Source organism: Palaemon carinicauda, chromosome 35 (assembly GCF_036898095.1).
Source record: "Palaemon carinicauda isolate YSFRI2023 chromosome 35, ASM3689809v2, whole genome shotgun sequence".
Taxonomy (NCBI): domain Eukaryota; kingdom Metazoa; phylum Arthropoda; class Malacostraca; order Decapoda; family Palaemonidae; genus Palaemon; species Palaemon carinicauda.
In genome coordinates this window covers 27,839,490-27,859,514 of record NC_090759.1, presented here as the reverse complement: position 1 = coordinate 27,859,514, position 20,025 = coordinate 27,839,490, and the positions used below count along the sequence as shown (strand labels likewise).

Genomic DNA, 20,025 nt, shown 5'->3' with positions numbered 1-20,025 from the left:
CTCTGGTTTTCTCTCGGGTGATCAGCCATACTACACTAAGTAAGGATTCGTATGCGTGGAATCCTGAGGGGTTGGATAAGTCCAGCTGTCGTCCTCTGACGATTGTATTACGCAAAAAATTTGGTTATGGACCTGTGCCAGATGTTCGGGATCAAAGGACTTCCTTGATCCCTCCCCAGACCCCCCACCTTCCTGGGGATCTTTCTGAATGCCCCAACTTTGTGGGCTTTTCCATCCAGTTATCGGGCAAACAAACTTATGAGTCTTGTGGGAGAATTTTATCCTCAGAGAGGCCTCTCCCTTGTCTTGGAGGTCTCTTCGGGATCTTGGCTTGTTGACTGTTGATTTAGGGTGGTTATCTCATATGGGGTCCCTCAGTAAGTTTTTAGTCAGTATTTGGACTTTGTGGCTGTAGAGACCATAGTACTGTAGCATTATCCCCTCAATGTTGGAAGGACCTCCGCTCGGTTCCTCCAGACCTCGTGTTGGTCAGACAGATCAAATCAGAAATGTGGTACACATCCAGGATCACAGATTGTTTTTTGGGGCCAGTGGTCAGAAGCAGAGAAGGCTCGTTCCATAAATAGGTGGAAACTGGGGGACGTTCGGCTGTCTCATAACATTCAAGGATCATTTGGCCGACTCGGTTGTAGCAAGTTTTACCGGAGGAAGCATTTGGGTGACTTGGTCAGAGTCAGTCAATCCTGAGGCCTTTGCAATTTTGCATTGGACGGTGAGGATATCTTTTGTTTCCCAGATCAGTCCGAGTCTCGGCATCTTGGCGGATGCCATGACGAGAGAAAAAACTGGTCCAGGGCTCAGAATGTACCTTTTGCAAGATCTTCAACCTGAAGAGGTGGCTAGCAATGGTTGATCTGTTTGCCATTCCTCTAAACTCCCGATGTCAGGTCTTCTCTCCTTTCCAGGAACTCAAGTGTGTTGCGGCCGGTGCTCCTCTGCTGGATAGGTGCCTCCAGATCTATGCCTTTCTTTCCTTCTCTCTGGAGAAGGCTGTCCTTAAGCAGGTGATGGCAACCAGTCATCAGACTTTGACCCTTTTTTTTTGTTCCCTTCTGGTCTCAGTTGTTGTTCCTAGAAATGCCAGAGTACCTGCTGGGATCTACGCTCCGTCTGTCAGAGAAACCAGATCTTCTCAGATAACCCCTTTCAATGATTCTTTTAGGGGCTCCATGTGCTTCGGCCTGATTTCTGAAGACTATCAGGGGTTCTCCAGGCAGGAAGGTTTTCTCTTTTCAGAGTCCAATAATTAGCCAGACGAGGTTCCTCTTGTAGAGTCTATCACAATAAATGGGTAGTTTTTCAACATTGGTGTCAGACACATCGACATTTGTCTTCTAGATCATCCTTGTCTAAGATTGCAGTTTCTGGTTCATATCCATCTGACATGGGTCTATATATCTCCACGCATTGAGTTATTAACCGATGCTTTTGAGACTTGAGATTTTCACCAAGTTCTCAAGATCTGGTTTGATCAGTTCCATTGCTTGCCCGAGAGCCCTTTGTCCCTCCTTGTGAACTGTTGGAGACATTGGATGCCATAACTCTGTTGTGCAAGACTCTCTTCCTTGTTCCCTTGACAACTCTCAAACTTGAGTGAGCTCCAGGTGCTTTGTGGCAGAGTCGCCAGGTCAGAACATGATAAATTTTACCTTTCGAAGTTTATCATGAAAATGGAGACTGTCCCACAGCCTTTCAAGGTCCTTCCCTTTGACGTTCATATAGAACTTGATGAGCAATTGAGAGAATGAATTGGTTCTTGGTCCAGTGAGGGCCCTCTTCAATTTATTAGCATTGCTTATCCTATGTTTAAGGTCATCCTCGCCATTATTTCTCTCTTCATCGATCCCTGAGAATGTTAATTAAGAATAGAGTAGCATTATTTTTGAGAGACAATTTTCATATATGGGGAACTTAGTGCTTATGCCAAGAGCCCACAGTATCAGGACTTGTGCTGTTGGTGTCTTTAATGAGGAATGTTCCTGTCACCAAAGTGTTGGAGGCTAGGATTTAACGGTCCAATTGTCTTTACCTCCTTTTTTTTAAGGGATGTCTCCCAGGTTCTTGGCGACCTCAGATCCTTGGGGCCCTTGATGTTGGCAGGACAGGACGTCAGACTGGAGAGACTGTTGTTGCTTACTCCCACAGTCTGTGTACTGTATGTTGTCTTGGATTTTAGTTATATAATTATTAAGTTGGGTTTAGAACGCCTTACTTTTCTTATTGGGTTAATGGAGCTTCATATGACATGTTTGGGTGAGGGGTTAGGTTATATTACATTTAAATTAATTTCCTCTAGGTTTATCATCTATTTAAGCACTGAATAGAGGTAGAGAGAGTGTTTGACATATATCCGGCTCCCTCTTGGCAACAGCGTCACCAACTACTTTTTATCCCTTGCTTCCTGTCATCAGTCGTTACAGCAGACCTGCAACGATTAGTAGAGTAGGTCCTTGGTCCTGCAATGTGATACCACCTGATGTCGTCTGGCACCAGAACAAAGGACAGAACTGGGCTCTCATTCTGTGGGAAAGTCGATTCCTACCACTGCTCCTTCCTCTTGGTAACAGCCCCCTTGTAGGCAAGGTGGTGTGGGGTATGCTGGTGTGTATGGATGCTTTCGGCTGGATTGTGATACCTCCATTGTCTTCTATTACTGTATCAAGAGGCCAGTCGAGGCACTCGCTCCGAGGTGCCTCTTTCTTTATGCCCTTCCCCTGAGGTCAGTTCTCAAGGGTCGGGCAGCATTCAGGAGCTCTGAGTTCTCTGTTTGCACCTTGAGGAAGCTGGTTGATATCCCCAATCGGTGACTGGTTCAATACCAGACGCGGGTGCTGTCAGTCCCCTATGGGCCTGGCTGGGTGTACTTGGTTGGTTGCCTAATAGAGAAGTCAGGACATCTGGGTTCTCTCTCCCCGAAAGGAAGGTTGGCTACAACAGTGACTTTACTTTTGACGGCAGGCATATTGGGCAGTTGACAATTGATAGCGCTCGGTCTTTTGTGGAGTCTAAAGAAATATTGTCTGCTTTTTCATTACCCATCAAAACTTTATCAGTCACTTCTTCGTTACGTTTTCTCCTGTTTCTCTACCGAGAATGGGTTTGGCTCTGGTCTCTGTCGCCAGTTGTCATGATTCAAACATCCTAGTGTTTGTTAACAAATAAATAAATTGCTTACATTATGAGTCTCCTTGCACATGTAAATAGCCTAATTCGTTCCAAGCCCTACAAAAACACCCTATTAAATTGTATAACAAGGCTAAACTGTGTATTAAATGTAACTACGTGAATTTTATAATCTAGGTGGTGGGGTGGTAGAGGAGGATGACAAACGGCAGAAAATTTAAGTACGTAACTCTAGGAAACGCATTAACAAATGGTTGAAAATATTAACACTCAACTTTATGATAAACAAACAAAATAAAAAAAAATTTTCCTTTTTCTACTTTAGTTTTTTTTTTTTTTTATCCTAAGTTTTGTATTTTCTAAATTTAATCATTTTCATAACCTACTTTGATAACTTTCAGCTTCCTTTTGGCCTATTAGTATCCAAGGCCTCTTTAATAAATAACTATCCAAAAAGGCTTGTTTCTGCCCGAGTCTTAAAACTATCCTGAAATGACTCCCAGATGGCAAACTTCATACAATACTCAAGTGCAAGACTTGTGTGAACCTTTTCTGGGAGTCTCTTTTCAACAAAAGCCGCCATTTTATGGTAGCAAGCTAGAGCCTTCTTAATTTCTGCCATTGTCATAGGGTCATCCTCTTCCTCCTTGCTGCTTGAGAATTGCTGCTGAACTTTGTTCACTTGCATGGCCTCCAACTCCTAGGTTGTCCATCTTAAGCTCATCTTGGTGCTCCTTGAGAAGCTCATTAATGTTGTCCTCATCGACTTCAAGACCCATGGACATCACGAGTCTAACGATCTCGGCAACCTCGGATTGAACAACAGGTTCAGAATCATCAAATTTCTCAGTTCCAGCTTCATCTTGGCCTGTGTGGAAGCACTCGAAATTTTGTGTGGAGACTGCATCAGGCCACAGCTTCTTTCATGAAGAGTTCAAGGTGTGCATATAAACCTCCCTCCAAGCTATATCAATGAATCGCTCCTTCCAAAATTCACGCAGGATGGGGTTTGTGTTGTCAGTGATTGTGAAACATCTCTCCAAGATAATTCGTATAGAGCTGCTTAAAGTTTGAAATCACTTGATGATCCATGGGCTGGAGGAGAGGGGTGGTGATAGCGGAAGATAGAGAATTTTGATTAAGGAAAAACCCGCTAGTATATCTTCCTCGAGTCCAGGAGGGTGAGCAAGGGCATTGTCCAGCACCAGCCAGCATTTTAGAGGGAGGTGATTCTCTACCAAGTATTTTTTCACAGTCGGGTTGTAACAAAGATTTACCCACTTGGTGAACAAGTTGTCTTGTTACCCAGACTTTTGCATTAGCCCTCCACAACGCTGGAAGCTTCTTAATAACTTTATGGGCCTTGAAGGCTCGAGGAGTCTCAGAGCGATACACCAGCAGAGGCTTTACCTTATAATCGCCTCTGGCGTTTTCATTGAGTGCAAGAGTAAGCCTGTCCAGCATAGGCTTAAGCTGCTTATGGCCTGGTAGCTTCTTTTCTTCCGCTGTGATGTATGTCGGAGGCATTTTCTTTGAAAAAAGCCCAGTTTCGTCTCGGTTTAAGACTTGCTGGGGACTGTAGCCTTTCCAGGAGAGTCAACTCATCGAACGTCTTAGCAAAGGCTTCAGCCTCTTTTGTATTAGAGCTGGCAGCCTCACCATGCTGCAGCACCGAATGAACGCCTAACGGTCTTGAATTTTTAAACCACACCCAAGAAGCTTTTGATATCTGGGGGTGCCTGCTACAATGTCCCTTCTGCATTGTCTTCATCCTGAGCAAGCAAAGGGATCACCGAAAATGGTGCTAGCCTTCTGGCAGATTGTTGTCTCGGTGATAGTCTCTCCAGCGATTTCCTTATCGTAAATCCAAACAAGCAGCAGTCTCTCCACCTCATCACGGACGTGGCACCTCTTTTTCTTCTCGATTATCTCAAGCTTCGTCTCCATAAAAAGTATCCTCCTCTTCTTTCCCTGCACATCAGCAACCTTCTTGGGACCTATGGCTAATAACATACTAGTGGAACAATGCAACGTGATACAGTTCAGTAACTGAAAGCACTAAAGCAAAATCACCAACACTAATTCAATGTGAATGATAGCGCTGCCGAAACGAAAGGATCGAAGGACACCGATATATAGATGCTGATTAATAGGAGAGCAGTATTGTAGGCAGTAACTAGCATCAGAATCGGGATATAACCAATGAGAGCGTAAGAGGATGGTGGCAAGTTTACAGGTGGAGGCGCGGAAATTTTAAAATCAGTCTTGGCGGCGGCCGGGCTCTCCTACCGTATTTTGTTTCGTGGTACAACATTTTTCAGTAAGAGTCGAGAAATTTTCTAATGGTAGTTTTGCAGCATGAATTTTTCATATGCAGAAGCTTTCATATCAGCAATACAGTTCAGCACTTGCACGAGCCGTGATTACCGTAACTTATTCATGGTTCATGAGGTGTAGGATCTCAGGTGGTTGCATCTAATGCTAATTCTGAGACTCGGGTAAAGTTCCAGGCAGTTGAAAGAGGGACTTCATCCCTCCTGAGGATGAGTACAAGTAAAGAGTGGTTTGTATTCATATAGGAATAAATGACTAATTTTAAAAGAAATTTGTACTTTTCCTACCTACATAAACCTGAGTTCTTTACTCAAACTTTCCTGGCATCACCACCCTTGATAAGTTCCAGCTGAAATCCAAGAGAGGTAGGAGTGAGCTGGAAGGGCCACCCAGCAGGCGACAGTAACCACCCTCCTGTTTAAAATTGTAACTCCCATTTTCAAGCCTTCGCTGTTATTCTACTCCATATTAGTAAAGATCTCAGGTTTGTATAGTTTTGTAATTAAAAAATTTTGTTCTTTTACATGTACATGTAAACACCTTTTCCTCAACAATTCTTTATCAACAGGACATTTTGCTCTTGGAAAATCAGTTACCACAGTTGAGAGGAAGTCACAAAGTTTCTAATCCCGTGTTTAGCCATCTCGATTTCCTTTGGGCAACTGATGCCAAGCCCCTTGTCTATGAGAAGATCTTTGATGCTCTTAAGGACTTTGTGGACGATAGCATATGAGGAATGTGTGTCTTAAAACAACGGTCATTGTTTATGTAGAGCACAACTCTCCACTAATATGCTTATTTTGGCAGCTTGTAATATTTAATTTGGTTTTGAAATAAGTCTGTGATAACTCACAAGGATTTTTATCAGTTTCATCACTTGCATATTGTAATTTGGATATTTTTACAGTACAGTAATGCCAAATTTGTATATATTCTTTAGTTATAATAATTATAAAATATTTACAGTATATAACTGATGACTCTTGATAAGCTTGACTATAATTAATTACTTTTTATTTGACTACTTAATAATTTTAAATTCCTTTGGGTTCAAAGGATCATCTGTTAATGACTTTCATTTAATGGAATCCAGTATAAGTAGCTTATTACTAAGGTAAGTTTCAATACAGTATTATACAGTACATTACAAAAATAAGTGTGGTCTTTTCAAGGTTAAAGTAGATGCACAGCATTTTTTATACTGTGCAACCACTGAAAGCCAAAATATGGAAGTCAATCTTGTCATTGGATTATGTTAATACTGTAATGCAATATTGTATCGGCAAGAACATATACAAGACACACAACAGTACTAAAATTGTAAATATATATTTCGTAAAGGTGTATATACTAAAAAAAATGTTACATTTATTTATTTAATTGTATGTATAACATAAGTATAATATATTCATCATCCAGTTTCATGTTGTACATAGTCACAAAACAAATAAAATTACACTAGATTTAACTACAAAAATCTTACTGGAAGTAATATCTTAAAAAATTCAGATTTATTTTATAATACTTAGTCATGAAATATAGTGTGTACCTGAATTTGAAGCATGACATTTTACATTCCTTGTCATGATATTCTTTCCTGTCATTCCTTTCCAATTGCTGCTTTACTGTACAAGCCTAAGAAAATTTTTCAAATGTCTATATTTTTACAGTTTTATTATTGGATCTGTATAATATACAATCCATTAAGTTGATGTTTCATTTTTTTCTTGCCTTTCAAAAATAACATTATTGTACTAAGCAGTCATGAGTTTCTTTGGATCTCGGCTGCTACTGTAGCTGAAGTTATCATTAACCAAAACTTAGTGTTTTAAACATTTCCTCCAGGATGATTCCTACACAGCATACAAACCCACATCTTTTAAATAGGGAGATTACTTCATTGACACTGGATATCAAGCAATTATACGACTGGTGAAGGTGCGGGGTAAGAAGACCCACCTCTTCCAGTTAGAGGAGGAACTTGTTTGAGTACAGACGTACAAAACAGATTCTAACAAAACTCAAAGAATCATCTCTTTGACAGTCCGTGTCATTGGAAATGGAATGGAAGCAACTACTTCATGGTGAAGATTCCTGTGAATCCGCACTCCGTCCCAGTGTTTAGAGTGTCGATCGTAGCCTCTGGAGTGGCAAATATATGAAGAGAAGGAAACAAAGAATCTATCGTAGTTAGACAGGAAATGGCCAAGAAGACACTGAGAAAGTCTGTTGTTACTGCTGTCTCCTCATGGGGTGTAACAGCTACTGCTATCCCTAAATTGATCCCAGGAGAGTACGCTACAGGGGTTAGGAGAGAGCACAGACAGTCATTGTTCCGGTTTTCCTAGCTTTTCGTTTTTGAGCCAAGGAACCCTTTTGTTTGCTGCTCCCATTTTGTGGATGATGATGATTCTTTGGTGACTTTATAGGCTGTTGACAATGAGTTTGACATAAGTAAGTCTTAAGCTTCCTCAGGTCTTTCAGCTTTGCCCTCCATGACTTTTTTTGAGAGTTGGTAGCCACTGCTATTGCTCCCTGTGTATTTAACTGAGCCCAAAAAATCCTGTTTCACCAGTGGTGAAGTGTGTGGCGACTCCCAGTGTCAGGAAACCTGGTGGCTTATTCCCTGAGATCTAAAAAGAAGAGCAAGTCTGAATTTGGTTATTCCCGGCCTGGCTGGCAAGGTTCAGGGGTTGAGAGCTATGACCCTTGCAGCCAATAGTAAAGGTAAAAGGAAGTGTGTGATACCAAACCCTGACCTGATGCCAGGGTTCCCTGTGTCCTTTACCACGATCCTTGTGGCGGGGGAACCTCTGGCCTCACTGCGAATGTGCCTTCCCATTCCCATGTAACAGCGTGCCCCAGTGTTGTGGCTCCTTGCAACCCATGTGGTCTCTCCCCTTGGGTGGGGGTGGGGTTCACAGTCACTTGGACCTCAACCACTCTGCTTGCAAGGCCAGGAAGAGGAAGAAACATGCGCATTTTCTTCATCCTCTGATTCTTCTAAAAGGAAGAAGTTTAGGAGGGCCAGCCATAGAGTTGTGCTGACAGGGTTCTCTGTGACACCACATATCTTTCACGAGGAATCAACGGGACTTTAACTGGTTCCCAGGGTGGGCCGTGGTCCAGGTGCCGAATACCCTGGCAATCCTAGCTACCCCTGGTAATAGGAGGTTTACAGCCCCGTGACCTCGATCTCCTTTCAAAACTTTAAACTCTTGCTCATGCTCCTCCCTATATCAGCTGAGCTTACCTTTAAGGGCTCTAGCCCTTCACAGAGGACACAGCCAAATCAAACAGTTTGGCTAAAAGCCTGCAGGTTCAGGATCAAGGGCCCTGCGCCCAGTCAGAGACCTTGTTTCGCACCTCCTGCAACCTTTTAAAAAAGAGCCAGTGCGAGTACAACCTTTATGATTATCCCAGCATACTCCTTTAGGAAAGGAAGAGGGAAACGCTCAGATGGACGTTCTCACTCTCCCGCTTGCAAGAATAAGGGGTCGTTTGTTTTGTCACTGGGAAACATGGCAGACACAGGGCCGAGTCTTAGGTAGGGAATTTCCTTCAGAATGGTTATTTGACCTTCCAGGATCAGCAACCTGCCCCATCTGCGGTTACGATCGAGTTCCCGATGGATGACCCCTTGTGCAAAATCCCTCGCCATGCAGGCAGAAGTGGAAGGGTCGACTCATTTTCGACAGAAGATTTCAGGCCCGTGGTTGCAGAAAGACAAGGCCTTTCACATTAATTACCTGGAAATTAAAACAGAGTATGCAACGCTACACTTCTCAGAAATCCTCAAAGGTCATTCTGAGGTGTTGATGAACAACAACACAGTGGTAACCTACGTCACTAAGCAATTTAGCTTGATATCCCACCTGCTATGCTATGCCATGCCTGCTAGCAGTGGTAATCTACCAATGGGTGCAAGTCAATGCAATATTTCTCTTGGCAAGATTCATTCTGAGGAAGAGTTATGTCATTGCAGACCATGTAAGTCAACCATGGATGACAGTTGGTTCAAACTTACAGAAACTGGCATGATTGTAACTGTAGCATCTATTGGAAAGAGGATACATTTATAAGCAAAATAACTATAGTTATATGGAACCCTCCTCAAAAGTATGTGGAGGTGGTATTTTAAGAAATTATTTTTCTTGAAAATTATACCGATGAAAAAAAACCTTCATTAGAAATTCTATAATATATCGAAATAAATATTACATTTTTTTTCTATATTCCACTTTCAAAATAAAACTGTTTAAGGAAGTTTATTTACCTTACAAATGATTTACTTATTTAAAAACAAATAATTGAACATTCACAAAATAAATAAATAGCTTACCTTTTATATACAATTACTGCACTACAACATCACATACTATATGTCAGCTATACAATTGACTACACATGACTCCAAATGAATTAGTTATCACAAGGCTGATTTTATGCCCAATGCTGAAAACCAATCCTGACTTTTCAAGTGAGCCGTGCCTTTAAGAACAGTAGCTATCAAAGTACAACCTTCTGATTCATCATTTTCTTTCATTGTGAAAGTCTGTTTTGAATCTGTACACAAAGAACCCTTGGTCAACACTTCATCTGCAATCTCCAGTGATGGTGCAGTTACTTCCAGAGAATGTCTGTAATGATAAAATAAAAAACAATATTAAAACAGAAAATAAGAATTATTTTAATACAGGTAAGACATAATGGCTACTATATTTGAAGAATGATCTTCTAATATTCAAGATTTTCTCTCAATTATTTATTTTTAAATCTTACCTAGGAGTCACACAGGTTACAGTATATCTTTGAAGCACAAGCGAAGAGATGCTGGTGTAGATGTGGCATGCCCTTTGACTCTGGTATGCCGTAGTATGTAGCCTACCAGATTTGAATGTGTCCTACCTCACTAAATATCCTTATACGTTTATTTTTATGCATTTAACTTTGATTAATTAAAATTATGCCAAAACACTGTACAACTTGCCAGAACAGAGGACCAAGAAGATATATTAAATCTTTAGTAAAGCAAGACCAAAGGAACTGAGTGATTAATTAGATTTTTAAAATAGCCCTAAACCAACAGTCTTATTTTAGGTTAGGACACTTTATATTGGCGACAGGAATCGTAGGCTGTGTTCAAAAGGTAAGTCACATACTATATTGGCCACCAAATTATATCCCTCCCTATCGGGAGCAACCAGCAAAAAATCACGTGTACACACACACACACACAGGAGCTACACTAGTATGTGAAGCATCCCGCATCACAGGAAACCGATTTAATGGCCTATTTGATCTCCCAAATTTTGTGGTTGGCATTTTATGTCAACAGAACTTTGGTTAGGATTAGCAAAGCATATCTAATGCTTTTAAAATAAGCTTCAGTGCCAAATATTTCTTCAATAGGATATTGCTATAAAGAAATCCAGTATACCCTTTTTATCACAAAAGGTAGTCAATAATGTGATCTAAACAAAAGATGTGCAGAATAAACTTATTTGGAGCAAAGCGAAAAATCTATTTTTGGGTGATATGGCCATGTTGTCCTGATGGAAGGTTCCTTTAGGCAGCTTTCTAAGGGATATTTGGCTATGGTGATACTCCCAGAGAATTAACCACAGGTTTCCAGAATAAAAACTCCTGGCGCGAGTATCCTTAATATAACTTTTAAGGATATCGCATAATATCAGGGGACGTATTTCTTGATACGGCACATGGCAATCTTCACCCCCAATAGTTTTCGCTTTGAGGGGGAAGAGTGGCGAATTTGAAGGGGAGCCGTTATCAAGGTTACCCGGTGGATCCCCTCCCAGTACTACTACGGCATACTATTCCTTGTTGCAATTAAGCATGGATACCCGCAGATAGAGTAGATTCGGGTGGGGATTTGTTACATAGTTGTATACTCCTTTTAGAAAGGAGGGAGGGTCCATCAGAACGACATGGCCATATCACCCAAAAATAGATTTTTCGCTTTGCTCAAAATCGTTTTTTTGGGCTCAGCCATGTCGTCCTGATGGAAGTTTACCAGAGAATTACTTGAAAGTACTATATCTGAGGGATCATATAAGTGCCTTTACTTTGACTGAGTTCCTTATATGGTCTCCCGGACCTAATATACAGTGGAACCTCTACACACGAACGTATCTACATCCGAATTTTCCAACATCCGAAGTAAAATTCGAGCAATTTTTCGACTCTACACTCGAATTTTATTTCGACACACGAAGTAAGCAATTTTCGTCGTACCGGTTGTATCCGAATTTTTCGACACGCGAAGTACAATTCGAACACGTTCCTACTCTACACCCGAAGTAAACAACTACCGTACGCGTAGATGGTACTCATAGCGCCGGATGTATTTTATATTTTCGCCGATAGAAGGCAGCACTTCGACCTCGGAGGGACCCTCAATTAGCGTGGCTTGAGTCATTCCTCTGTTATCGTCGGCTTCGTGTGGTTGTGCCCTGTGCGTTCTGCTATTAACTGTATTTTAATCGTGATTTTTTACGTAGAGCCTTTTCCGGTTTTTTACGTAAAGCATGGGTCCTAAAAGGCTTAGTTTTGCAAGTGGTAGTGGTGAGAAAAGGAAGAAGGAAATGCTTTCTTTAGAAGTAAAGCAAGAAATTATTGAAAAGCATGAGCGTGGCGTCCGCATGAGTGTACTTGCAAAAGAATATGGCCGAAATATGTCGACGATCTCGACAATCTTGAAACAGAAAGAAGCCATTAAAGCAGTGAAACCTTCTAAGGGGATCACCATCATTTCAAAACGTCGTAGCCCTGTCATAGAAGAGATGGAACGACTTCTGCTAATCTGGATTAAGGACAGAGAAATTGTTGCCGACACCTTCACCGAAACTATCATCTGCAAGAAGGCGCACGCCATCTTCCCTGACTTGAAGGAGGCGAGCTCTGGGGGTGATGCTGGGGAGAGTTTAACCGAACCTTCCTCAAGACGATTTCAAGGCATCTCGTGGCTGGTTTGAAAAATTTAAGAAACGGTCCGGGATTCATTCAGTTGTATGCCACGGAGAGGCTGCTAGTGCGGACACAAAGGCTGCAGCTGACTTTGTGAAGAGCTTTGAAAGGACCGTGCAGGAAGAAGGCTACGTAGAGCAGCAGGTGTTCAATTGTGATGAAACCGGGCTGTTTTGGAAGAAGATGCCCAGTCGAACCTACATCACCGCCAAAGAGAAGAAATTGCCTGGGCATAAGCCAATGAAGGATCGGTTGACTCTTGCCCTATGTGCCAACGCTAGCGGGGACTTTAAAGTCAAGCCCTTACTGGTTTACCATTCGGAGAACCCTAGGGCCTTTAAGGCACAGAATGTGGATAAGGACCAGCTTCATGTTTTCTGGCGATCCAACTCAAAGGCCTGGGTCACTAGGCAGTTCTTTGTCCAATGGGTTAACCAAGTTTTTGGTCCTTCTGTGAAGAAGTATCTTTATGAGCAGAAATTGCCTTTAAAGTGCCTGCTATGCCTTGACAATGCACCCGCTCACCCCCCCCCCCCCCGGACTTGAAAATGATATCTTCGAAGAATTAAAGTTCATAAAGGTGCTGTATCTTCCACCGAATACCACCTCTATCCTCCAGCCCATGGACCAGCAAGTCATCTCGAACTTCAAGAAGCTCTACACCAAGCACCTATTCAAGCAGTGCTTTAATGTCACGCAAAGCACAAACTTAACTTTGCGTGAATTTTGGAAAACCCACTTTAACATCGTGCACTGCTTGAAGATCATAGATCAGGCTTGGGTGGGATTAACTCGACGAACCCTCAATTCTGCCTGGAAGAATCTGTGGCCTGATGCAGTTTCTCCCCGAGATTTCGAGGGTTTGACCCCGAACCTGATCCCGTGGTGGGTGCAGCGGAAGACGTAGAGGAAATCGTCTCCCTTAGCAAGTCCATAGGTCTGTAGGTCGACGCAGATGACATCACGGAACTCGTCGCCGAACATCACGACGAACTTACTACAGAGGAGCTCAAGGAACTCCATGCAAATTTTTCCAACAAGAATTCATGGTAAGTCTGTCTAATGTTGAGCTACGATTGAAATGAATTTTATAATTTTTTGTGTCTTATCTAAATAACACTAAGGAAACAGATTTTGGTTTCTTCATCTATATATACATACAGTGGTACCTCTACATACGAATTTAATCCGTTCCAGAACCAACTTCAGATGTAGAAACGAATTTTCCTATAAGAATACATTGAAATAGGATTAATCCGTGGTTGAGCCCAAAAACCTATGATAACTTCTTAATAAACTACTACACATAATTTCCCATGAGAATAATACACACTAAATTAGATAATAGACATGTAAATAAGAAGAATTAGCAAAAAATGATAAATAAGAAACGGGTTTTTAACGTCACTTTACCTTAGAAACTCCAGCGCAGGTGTTGTTGGTCTTGCTACGCAGAGAGGAGACGGACGGGCGGCGAGGAGGTAGAGAGGTTAACTACGATAAACGTACACTACCGTAACTTACACTAAGTGAACTTTAACATAATTTAGCTTATTTTTTTTATTTTTTTTTTATATTTTTTGTTTACATTTTCTTTTTAATGATTAATTTTAATCACTTTCACTCTCTACACTTAAAATTGATTGAATTTCTTTCGCTTCACTCTTTGCCGTTTTCTTTGTTTCACTTTCTTCCGCTTCACTCTTTGCCGTTTTCTTCGAATCACTTACATCCTCTTCATCACAAGTTCGCTTCGTAGTTTTTTTAAAGAAATTATCGATAGATAGTTGCTTGGTACGGCTTTTCAGAATGTTTTGAAAGTGAGTTAGGCAAACATCATCGAACTGCGAAACTACACGACAAACCTGCAATTTTTTTGGGTGGCATTTGTCGAAGTCGACCACGTCTTGATATTTTCCTAACACCTCTTTTATATGCGCCGAACCTAACACATGTTCTACCTCCTCGCTCCCTTCCTCGTCATCACTCATGTGCTCAGACATAGCATGGAGTTCCTTGAGCTCATCTGTGGTAAGTTCGTCGTGATGTTCAGCGACGAGTTCCGTAACGTCATCTGCGTCGACCTCCAGACCCATGGACTTGCCAAGGGAGACGATTTCCTCTACGTCTTCCGCTGCACCCACCACGGGATCAGGTTCGGGGTCAAAACCTTCGAAATCTCGGGAAGAAACTGCATCAGGCCACAGCTTCTTCCAGGCAGAATTGAGGGTCCGTCGAGTTAATCCCACCCAAGCCTGATCTATGATCTTCAAGCAGTGCACGATGTTGAAGTGGCTCCTCCAAAATTCACGCAAAGTTAAGTTGGTGCTTTGCGTGACATTAAAGCACTGCTTAAATAAGTGCTTGGTGTACAGCTTCTTAAAATTAGAGATGACTTGCTGGTCCATGGGCTGGAGGATAGAGGTGGTATTCGGTGGAAGATACAGCACCTTTATGAACTTAAATTCATCGAAGATATCATCTTCAAGTCCCGGGGGGTGAGCGGGTGCATTGTCAAGGCATAGCAGGCACTTTAAAGGCAATTTCTGTTCATGAAGATACTTCTTCACAGAAGAGCCGAAAACTTGGTTAACCTATTGCACAAAGAACTGCCTAGTGACCCAGGCCTTTGAGTTGGATCGCCAGAAAACATGAAGCTGGTCCTTATCGACGTTGTGTGCCTTAAAGGCCCTAGGGTTCTCGGAATGGTAAATCAGTAAGGGCATGACTTTAAAGTCCCCGCTAGCATTGGCACATAGGGCAAGAGTCAACCGATCCTTCATTGGCTTATGCCCAGGCAATTTCTTCTCTTCGGCGGTGATGTAGGTTCGACTGGGCATCTTCTTCCAAAACAGCCCGGTTTCATCACAATTAAACACTTGCTCCTCTACGTAGCCTTCTTCCAGCACGATCCTTTCGAAGTTCTTGACAAAGTCAGCTGCAGCCTTTGTGTCCGCACTAGCAGCCTCTCCGTGGCGAACAACTGAATGAATCCTGGACCGTTTCTTAAATTTCTCAAACCAGCCACGAGATGCCTTGAAATCATCTGAGGAAGGTTTGGTTGAACTCTCCCCAGCATCACCCCCAGAGCTCTCCTCCTTCAAGTCCGTAAAGATGGCGTGCGCCTTCTCGCAGATGACGGTCTCGGTGATGGTGTCGCCAACGATCTCTCTGTCCTTGATCCACACTAGCAGAAGTCGTTCCATCTCTTCTATGATAGGGCTACGGCGTTTTGAAATAATGGTGATCCCCTTAGAATGTTTAACTGCTTTAATAGCTTCCTTCTGTTTAAGGATTGTCGAGATCGTCGACATATTACGGCCATACTGTTTAGCAAGTTCACTCACGCGGACGCCACGCTCATGTTTTTCAATAATTTCCTGCTTTACGTCTAAAGAAAGCATTTCCTTCTTCCTTTTCTCACCACTACCACTTGCAAAACTAAACCTTTTAGGACCCATACTTTACGTAAATTATCGTTAAAGGATGCACGTAAAAAATCACGATTAAAACACAGTTAATAGCAGAACGCACAGGGCACAACCGCAAGAAGCCGACGAGAACAGAGGACTGACCCGAGCCGTGCTAATTGAGGGTCCCTCCGAGGTCGAAGTGCTGCCTTCTATCGGGGGAAATAAAAAACACTTCAGGCGCTATGAGCACCGACTACGCGTACGAGTATTGTTTACTTCGGGTGTTGAAAAAACATTCGGGTGTAGAGTCGGAACGTGTTCGAATTGTACTTCGCGTGTCGAAAAATTTGGATACAACCGCTACAACGAAAATTGCTTACTTCGTGTGTCGAAATAAAATTCGGGTGTAGAGTCAAAAATTTGCTTGAATTTTACTTCGGATGTTGGAAAATTCGGATGTAGATACGTTCGTGTGTAGAGGTTCCACTGTATATACGTATTGAGAGAGAGAGAGAGAGAGAGAGAGAGAGAGAGAGAGAGAGAGAGAGAGGGGGGGGGGGTTGTATGAATCAGATTTTTACAGTAAGGCAGATATGCGAGAAATATTTAGCAAAAGGTAAGGAGGTGTATGTTGCGTTTATGGATCTGGAGAAAGCGTATGATAGAGTTGATAGGGAAGCAATGTGAAATGTGATGAGGTTATATGGAGTTGGTGGAAGGTTGTTGAAGCAGTGAAAAGTTTCTACAAAGTTAGTAAAGCATGTGTTAGGATAGGAAATGAAGTGAGTGATTGGTTTCCGGTGAGAGAGGGGCTGAGACAGGGATGTGTGATGTCGCCGTGGTTGTTTAACTTGTATTTGTTCCATAACCGAAATACAAACCACGCTATTTACATTGGGTTTACCTTTCGGCGTAGCTGAAATTGACGAGCCAATAGATTTTAACGAGGGTTAACTACCCCCGCGCTAGTTAGCGGGGGTAGGGGAAGGGGTAGCTTGCTACCCCTCCCCCCCACACCGGTGATTAGCTTCACTTCACTTTTGGCTCGGACGATGTACAGACGTCTCTGTCTATCGTCCTCGGTTTTTGACAGCCTTAATCTTTTTTTTTGCTTTTCCTCAGACTTTGTGTGTTTGAAGTTGGCCTTGCCTTTTGCTGTTCATCATGCGCAAGTGCTCTGGGATTGCCGGCCGCCCTTGCGGTACCTTCATGTCTGCGGTGGATACTGATCCTCACACCCTTTGCCCACAGTGTCGAGGCCGATGGTGTGATAGTGAAAATACATGTAGTGAGTGTAGGGAGTGGTCTGCCTCCCAGTGGGAGAGGTTTGCCCGCCGGCGTAAGAAGAAGTCCAAGAGAGACCGTTCTCCTTCAATGGTTGCCTTGAAGGAGGAAGGCTCTCGGGACTCTTCTTCCGCCGCCCAAACCTCCTCCGAAGCTCCCCCTCGTCCGGCTCCTAGTAAGAGGCCGCCGAGTGGGAGCACAGGCCCTAGTTCTATTTCCTGACCTCGGGGTGCGGGAGAGGGTGTCGCCTCCCATAGCGGGGCGGTTCCCCCTCCTCCTCCGGGGGAGGATTTTGATAATGTTAACTCCATGTATAATGATGATCTTTTTCAGCTTTGGGGTTCCTTGGGGCTTAAGGGCCTGCCCTCCAAGGAAGCCCTGTTTGACCTTATTCAGTTGGAGGCCGCTGTCAAGCAGTCGCCGGTGATAGCAGAGGTAGATCCTCTGTCTATCGTCGACGTCGTGGTGGCAGAGGCTTCCGACGAGTCTGGTCAAACCTCTGCGGCTCCTGATGGTGATGACGTTGCTGAAGGCTCTCCTCCCCCTTCTGTACATCCTTCGGAGGGGGAAGGGGGTCCTACGGGCTCTCCTGCGGCTAAGTCTACCCCTTGGGGGAGCACTCTGACCGAGACTCCTTTTCAGAGGACTGATGATCCTGACGACCTCCCTCGTGGCCGCCTTCGCCGTAAGGCTCATCGTCCGCTTCGCCGCAAGGGCCTCCCGTCTCCCTATAAGGGTGTCAAGAGGCGCCTTTTCGAATCTTCTCCTCCTCCGTCCTCCGATGGGGACTCTCCTCACCAGAAGCAGTCTGTAGCAGCCGCATCCTTAGACCTCTCCGGGGATCGTTCTCGTTCTCCTACGCCTTCCAGACCTTCTTCTTCCTGTGCAGACGGCCAGCAGTCTGATCTCGTCAGCCGACGGGCACCGGTCCCTTCGGGGCAAAGGGATATCGCCCACGGTGTGGGCGCTTCCCTTGCGCGTCAGGGTTCCCCTGCGCGCCCTTCTGCGCGTTCATGCGTAGTTGCTCACCAACGCTCTCCTGCTCGTCAGCGCTCTAATGCTCGTCAGCGCTCTCCTGCTCGCCAGCGCTCTCCTGCTCGCCAGCGCTCTCCTGCTCGCCAGCGCTCTTCTGATGATCAACGCCCTACTGCTCGCCAGCGCTTTCCTAAGGATAACAAACATCCTCCTGTTCCTGCTGCGAGCCCAGCGCGCCAACGGTCTCCTGAGCGCACTAGGTCTCCTGCTCGTCAACGCGCACCTGCGCTTCCAGTTCCTGACACGCGCCCTAGAACTCCAGTTCAGGACTTGGGCAAGGACTCAACTTCTCCTCGCCCTCGCGATCCTGCTCGTCAGCTTTCTCCTGCGCAACAACGCGAGCGGTCTCCTGTGCGTACATCTAGAGTTCCTGCACGCCCACGCGCCTCCTCTTCCTGAGCCGACAGTTCCTGCGCAGCCTTCCACGCGCCGTCTCCCTACTCGCCACCGTTCTCCAGCGCGACAGCAATCTCCGACGCGTCAACGTTCTCGTTCTCGTCAGCGATCTCCAGCGCGTCAGCGTTCCCCTGAGTGCCGGCGATCTCCAGATCCTCCGCGTGATCCATCGCCTGCGCGCAAATGCTCTCCTACGCGTCAGCGCCCAGCAGATCCAGAGAAACATAGGTCCCCTGTGATCAGCTCGCCCACGCGCGGTCGCTCACCTGCGCGTTCTACGCGCTATCGCTCGCCAACGCGCCATCGATCGCCGACTCGCCATCGCTCGCCCACGCGTCACAGGTCTCCAGGACACTATCGGTTCCCTGGCCCTCAGCGGTCTCCTGAGCGCTCTCGTTCGCCCACGCGCCAACGCGTTCATTCGCCAACGCGCTCACTCGCTCGCTCGCCTACACGCCCGCGCGCCCGATCGCGATCGCTCCCGCGCTCGTTTGTCTCCGCGTGATTGTGCGCCCGGTCTCCAACAGCCCCTCGCGCGCGACTCTTTTGTGTCACCCTCGCGCGAGCGTCAGCACGACCCCCGTTCGAGTCGGGTTCCGCAGCTCGCGGCAGCAGCAGGGACGCGTGTCGCCAGGTCGCAGTCGGGATCGCCTCCACCTAAGCGCAGGTCTCTTTTGCAGGACAAGGAAGGACCTTCGGAGAGGTCAAGGCAACTTTCTTCCCCTTCTTTTTTGCAGGCAGGTCCAGTAGTGTCCACTCCGAAGGATCGCCCGATCCCCTTCCCTCCAGTGGGAATTTCGGACTCTGTGTCTGTGTCTCGGCAGTCCTGGTTTGGTCCTTTGATGCGGGCGTTAGTGAAGGCTATGAAGCTGACACTCGCCGATCTAGGACACAAGCCAGCGACGGCCTCGCCCCTGCTGAAGAGAAGGAGAGGAGTGAACTTCGTGGTGACTTCTCCCAGGGAGAAGTTGGTTCCTAAGAGGTCCGTCAGGAAGGCCCCATCCCCTTCGCAGTCGTTTTCTCCTTCTCCCGTAGACGAGGCTTTTCCGTCCTCGGGAGAGTCCAGTGAGGCGGCGGTCTCCCCCTCGGCACCAAGGGGGGAGTCACCTCCTCGTGGAGGAGAATCGTCTCGCGCGGAAGGTGCCTACCAGACCACTTTGCTGAAGTCTTGTATCCCGCCCAGGAGGGAACCCAAGGACTCCAAGACGTTGCCGAAGTCTTCTGCACATATTTTGTCAGGAACCAGCTAGCCCCCGGGAGAACGTCCACGTGTCTCCCCAGGAAGAACTTCCGGGGACAGGAGACTTAGCTGCCAGTCTGCAGGGAGAGAGCAGCAAGAGTCTGAGCATGCCTTCTGGCAGGTCCTGGGCCTGATGAGACAGCTCAACGGGGTCATGGACCCTGTGATCGCCCCCCGTGAAGGCAAGGACAC

The 20,025-nt window shown here is 45.1% G+C and overlaps 2 protein-coding genes across 2 annotated transcripts in view; one reads left to right on the top strand and one right to left on the bottom strand.

Annotated features, from left to right (window-relative positions):
• Positions 1-7,190, top strand: part of LOC137627671 (gastric triacylglycerol lipase-like) — a 32,568-nt gene extending 25,378 nt beyond the window's left edge. The window contains exon 8 of the mRNA XM_068358858.1: positions 6,047-7,190. Coding sequence (XP_068214959.1) covers positions 6,047-6,211 — 165 coding nt within the window. The 3' untranslated portion in view covers positions 6,212-7,190. The remainder of the gene's footprint in view (positions 1-6,046) is intronic.
• LOC137627202 (lipase member K-like) overlaps positions 1-20,025 on the bottom strand; it is a 173,625-nt gene that overhangs the window by 108,385 nt on the left and 45,215 nt on the right. The gene's annotated exons all lie outside the window — the stretch shown is intronic.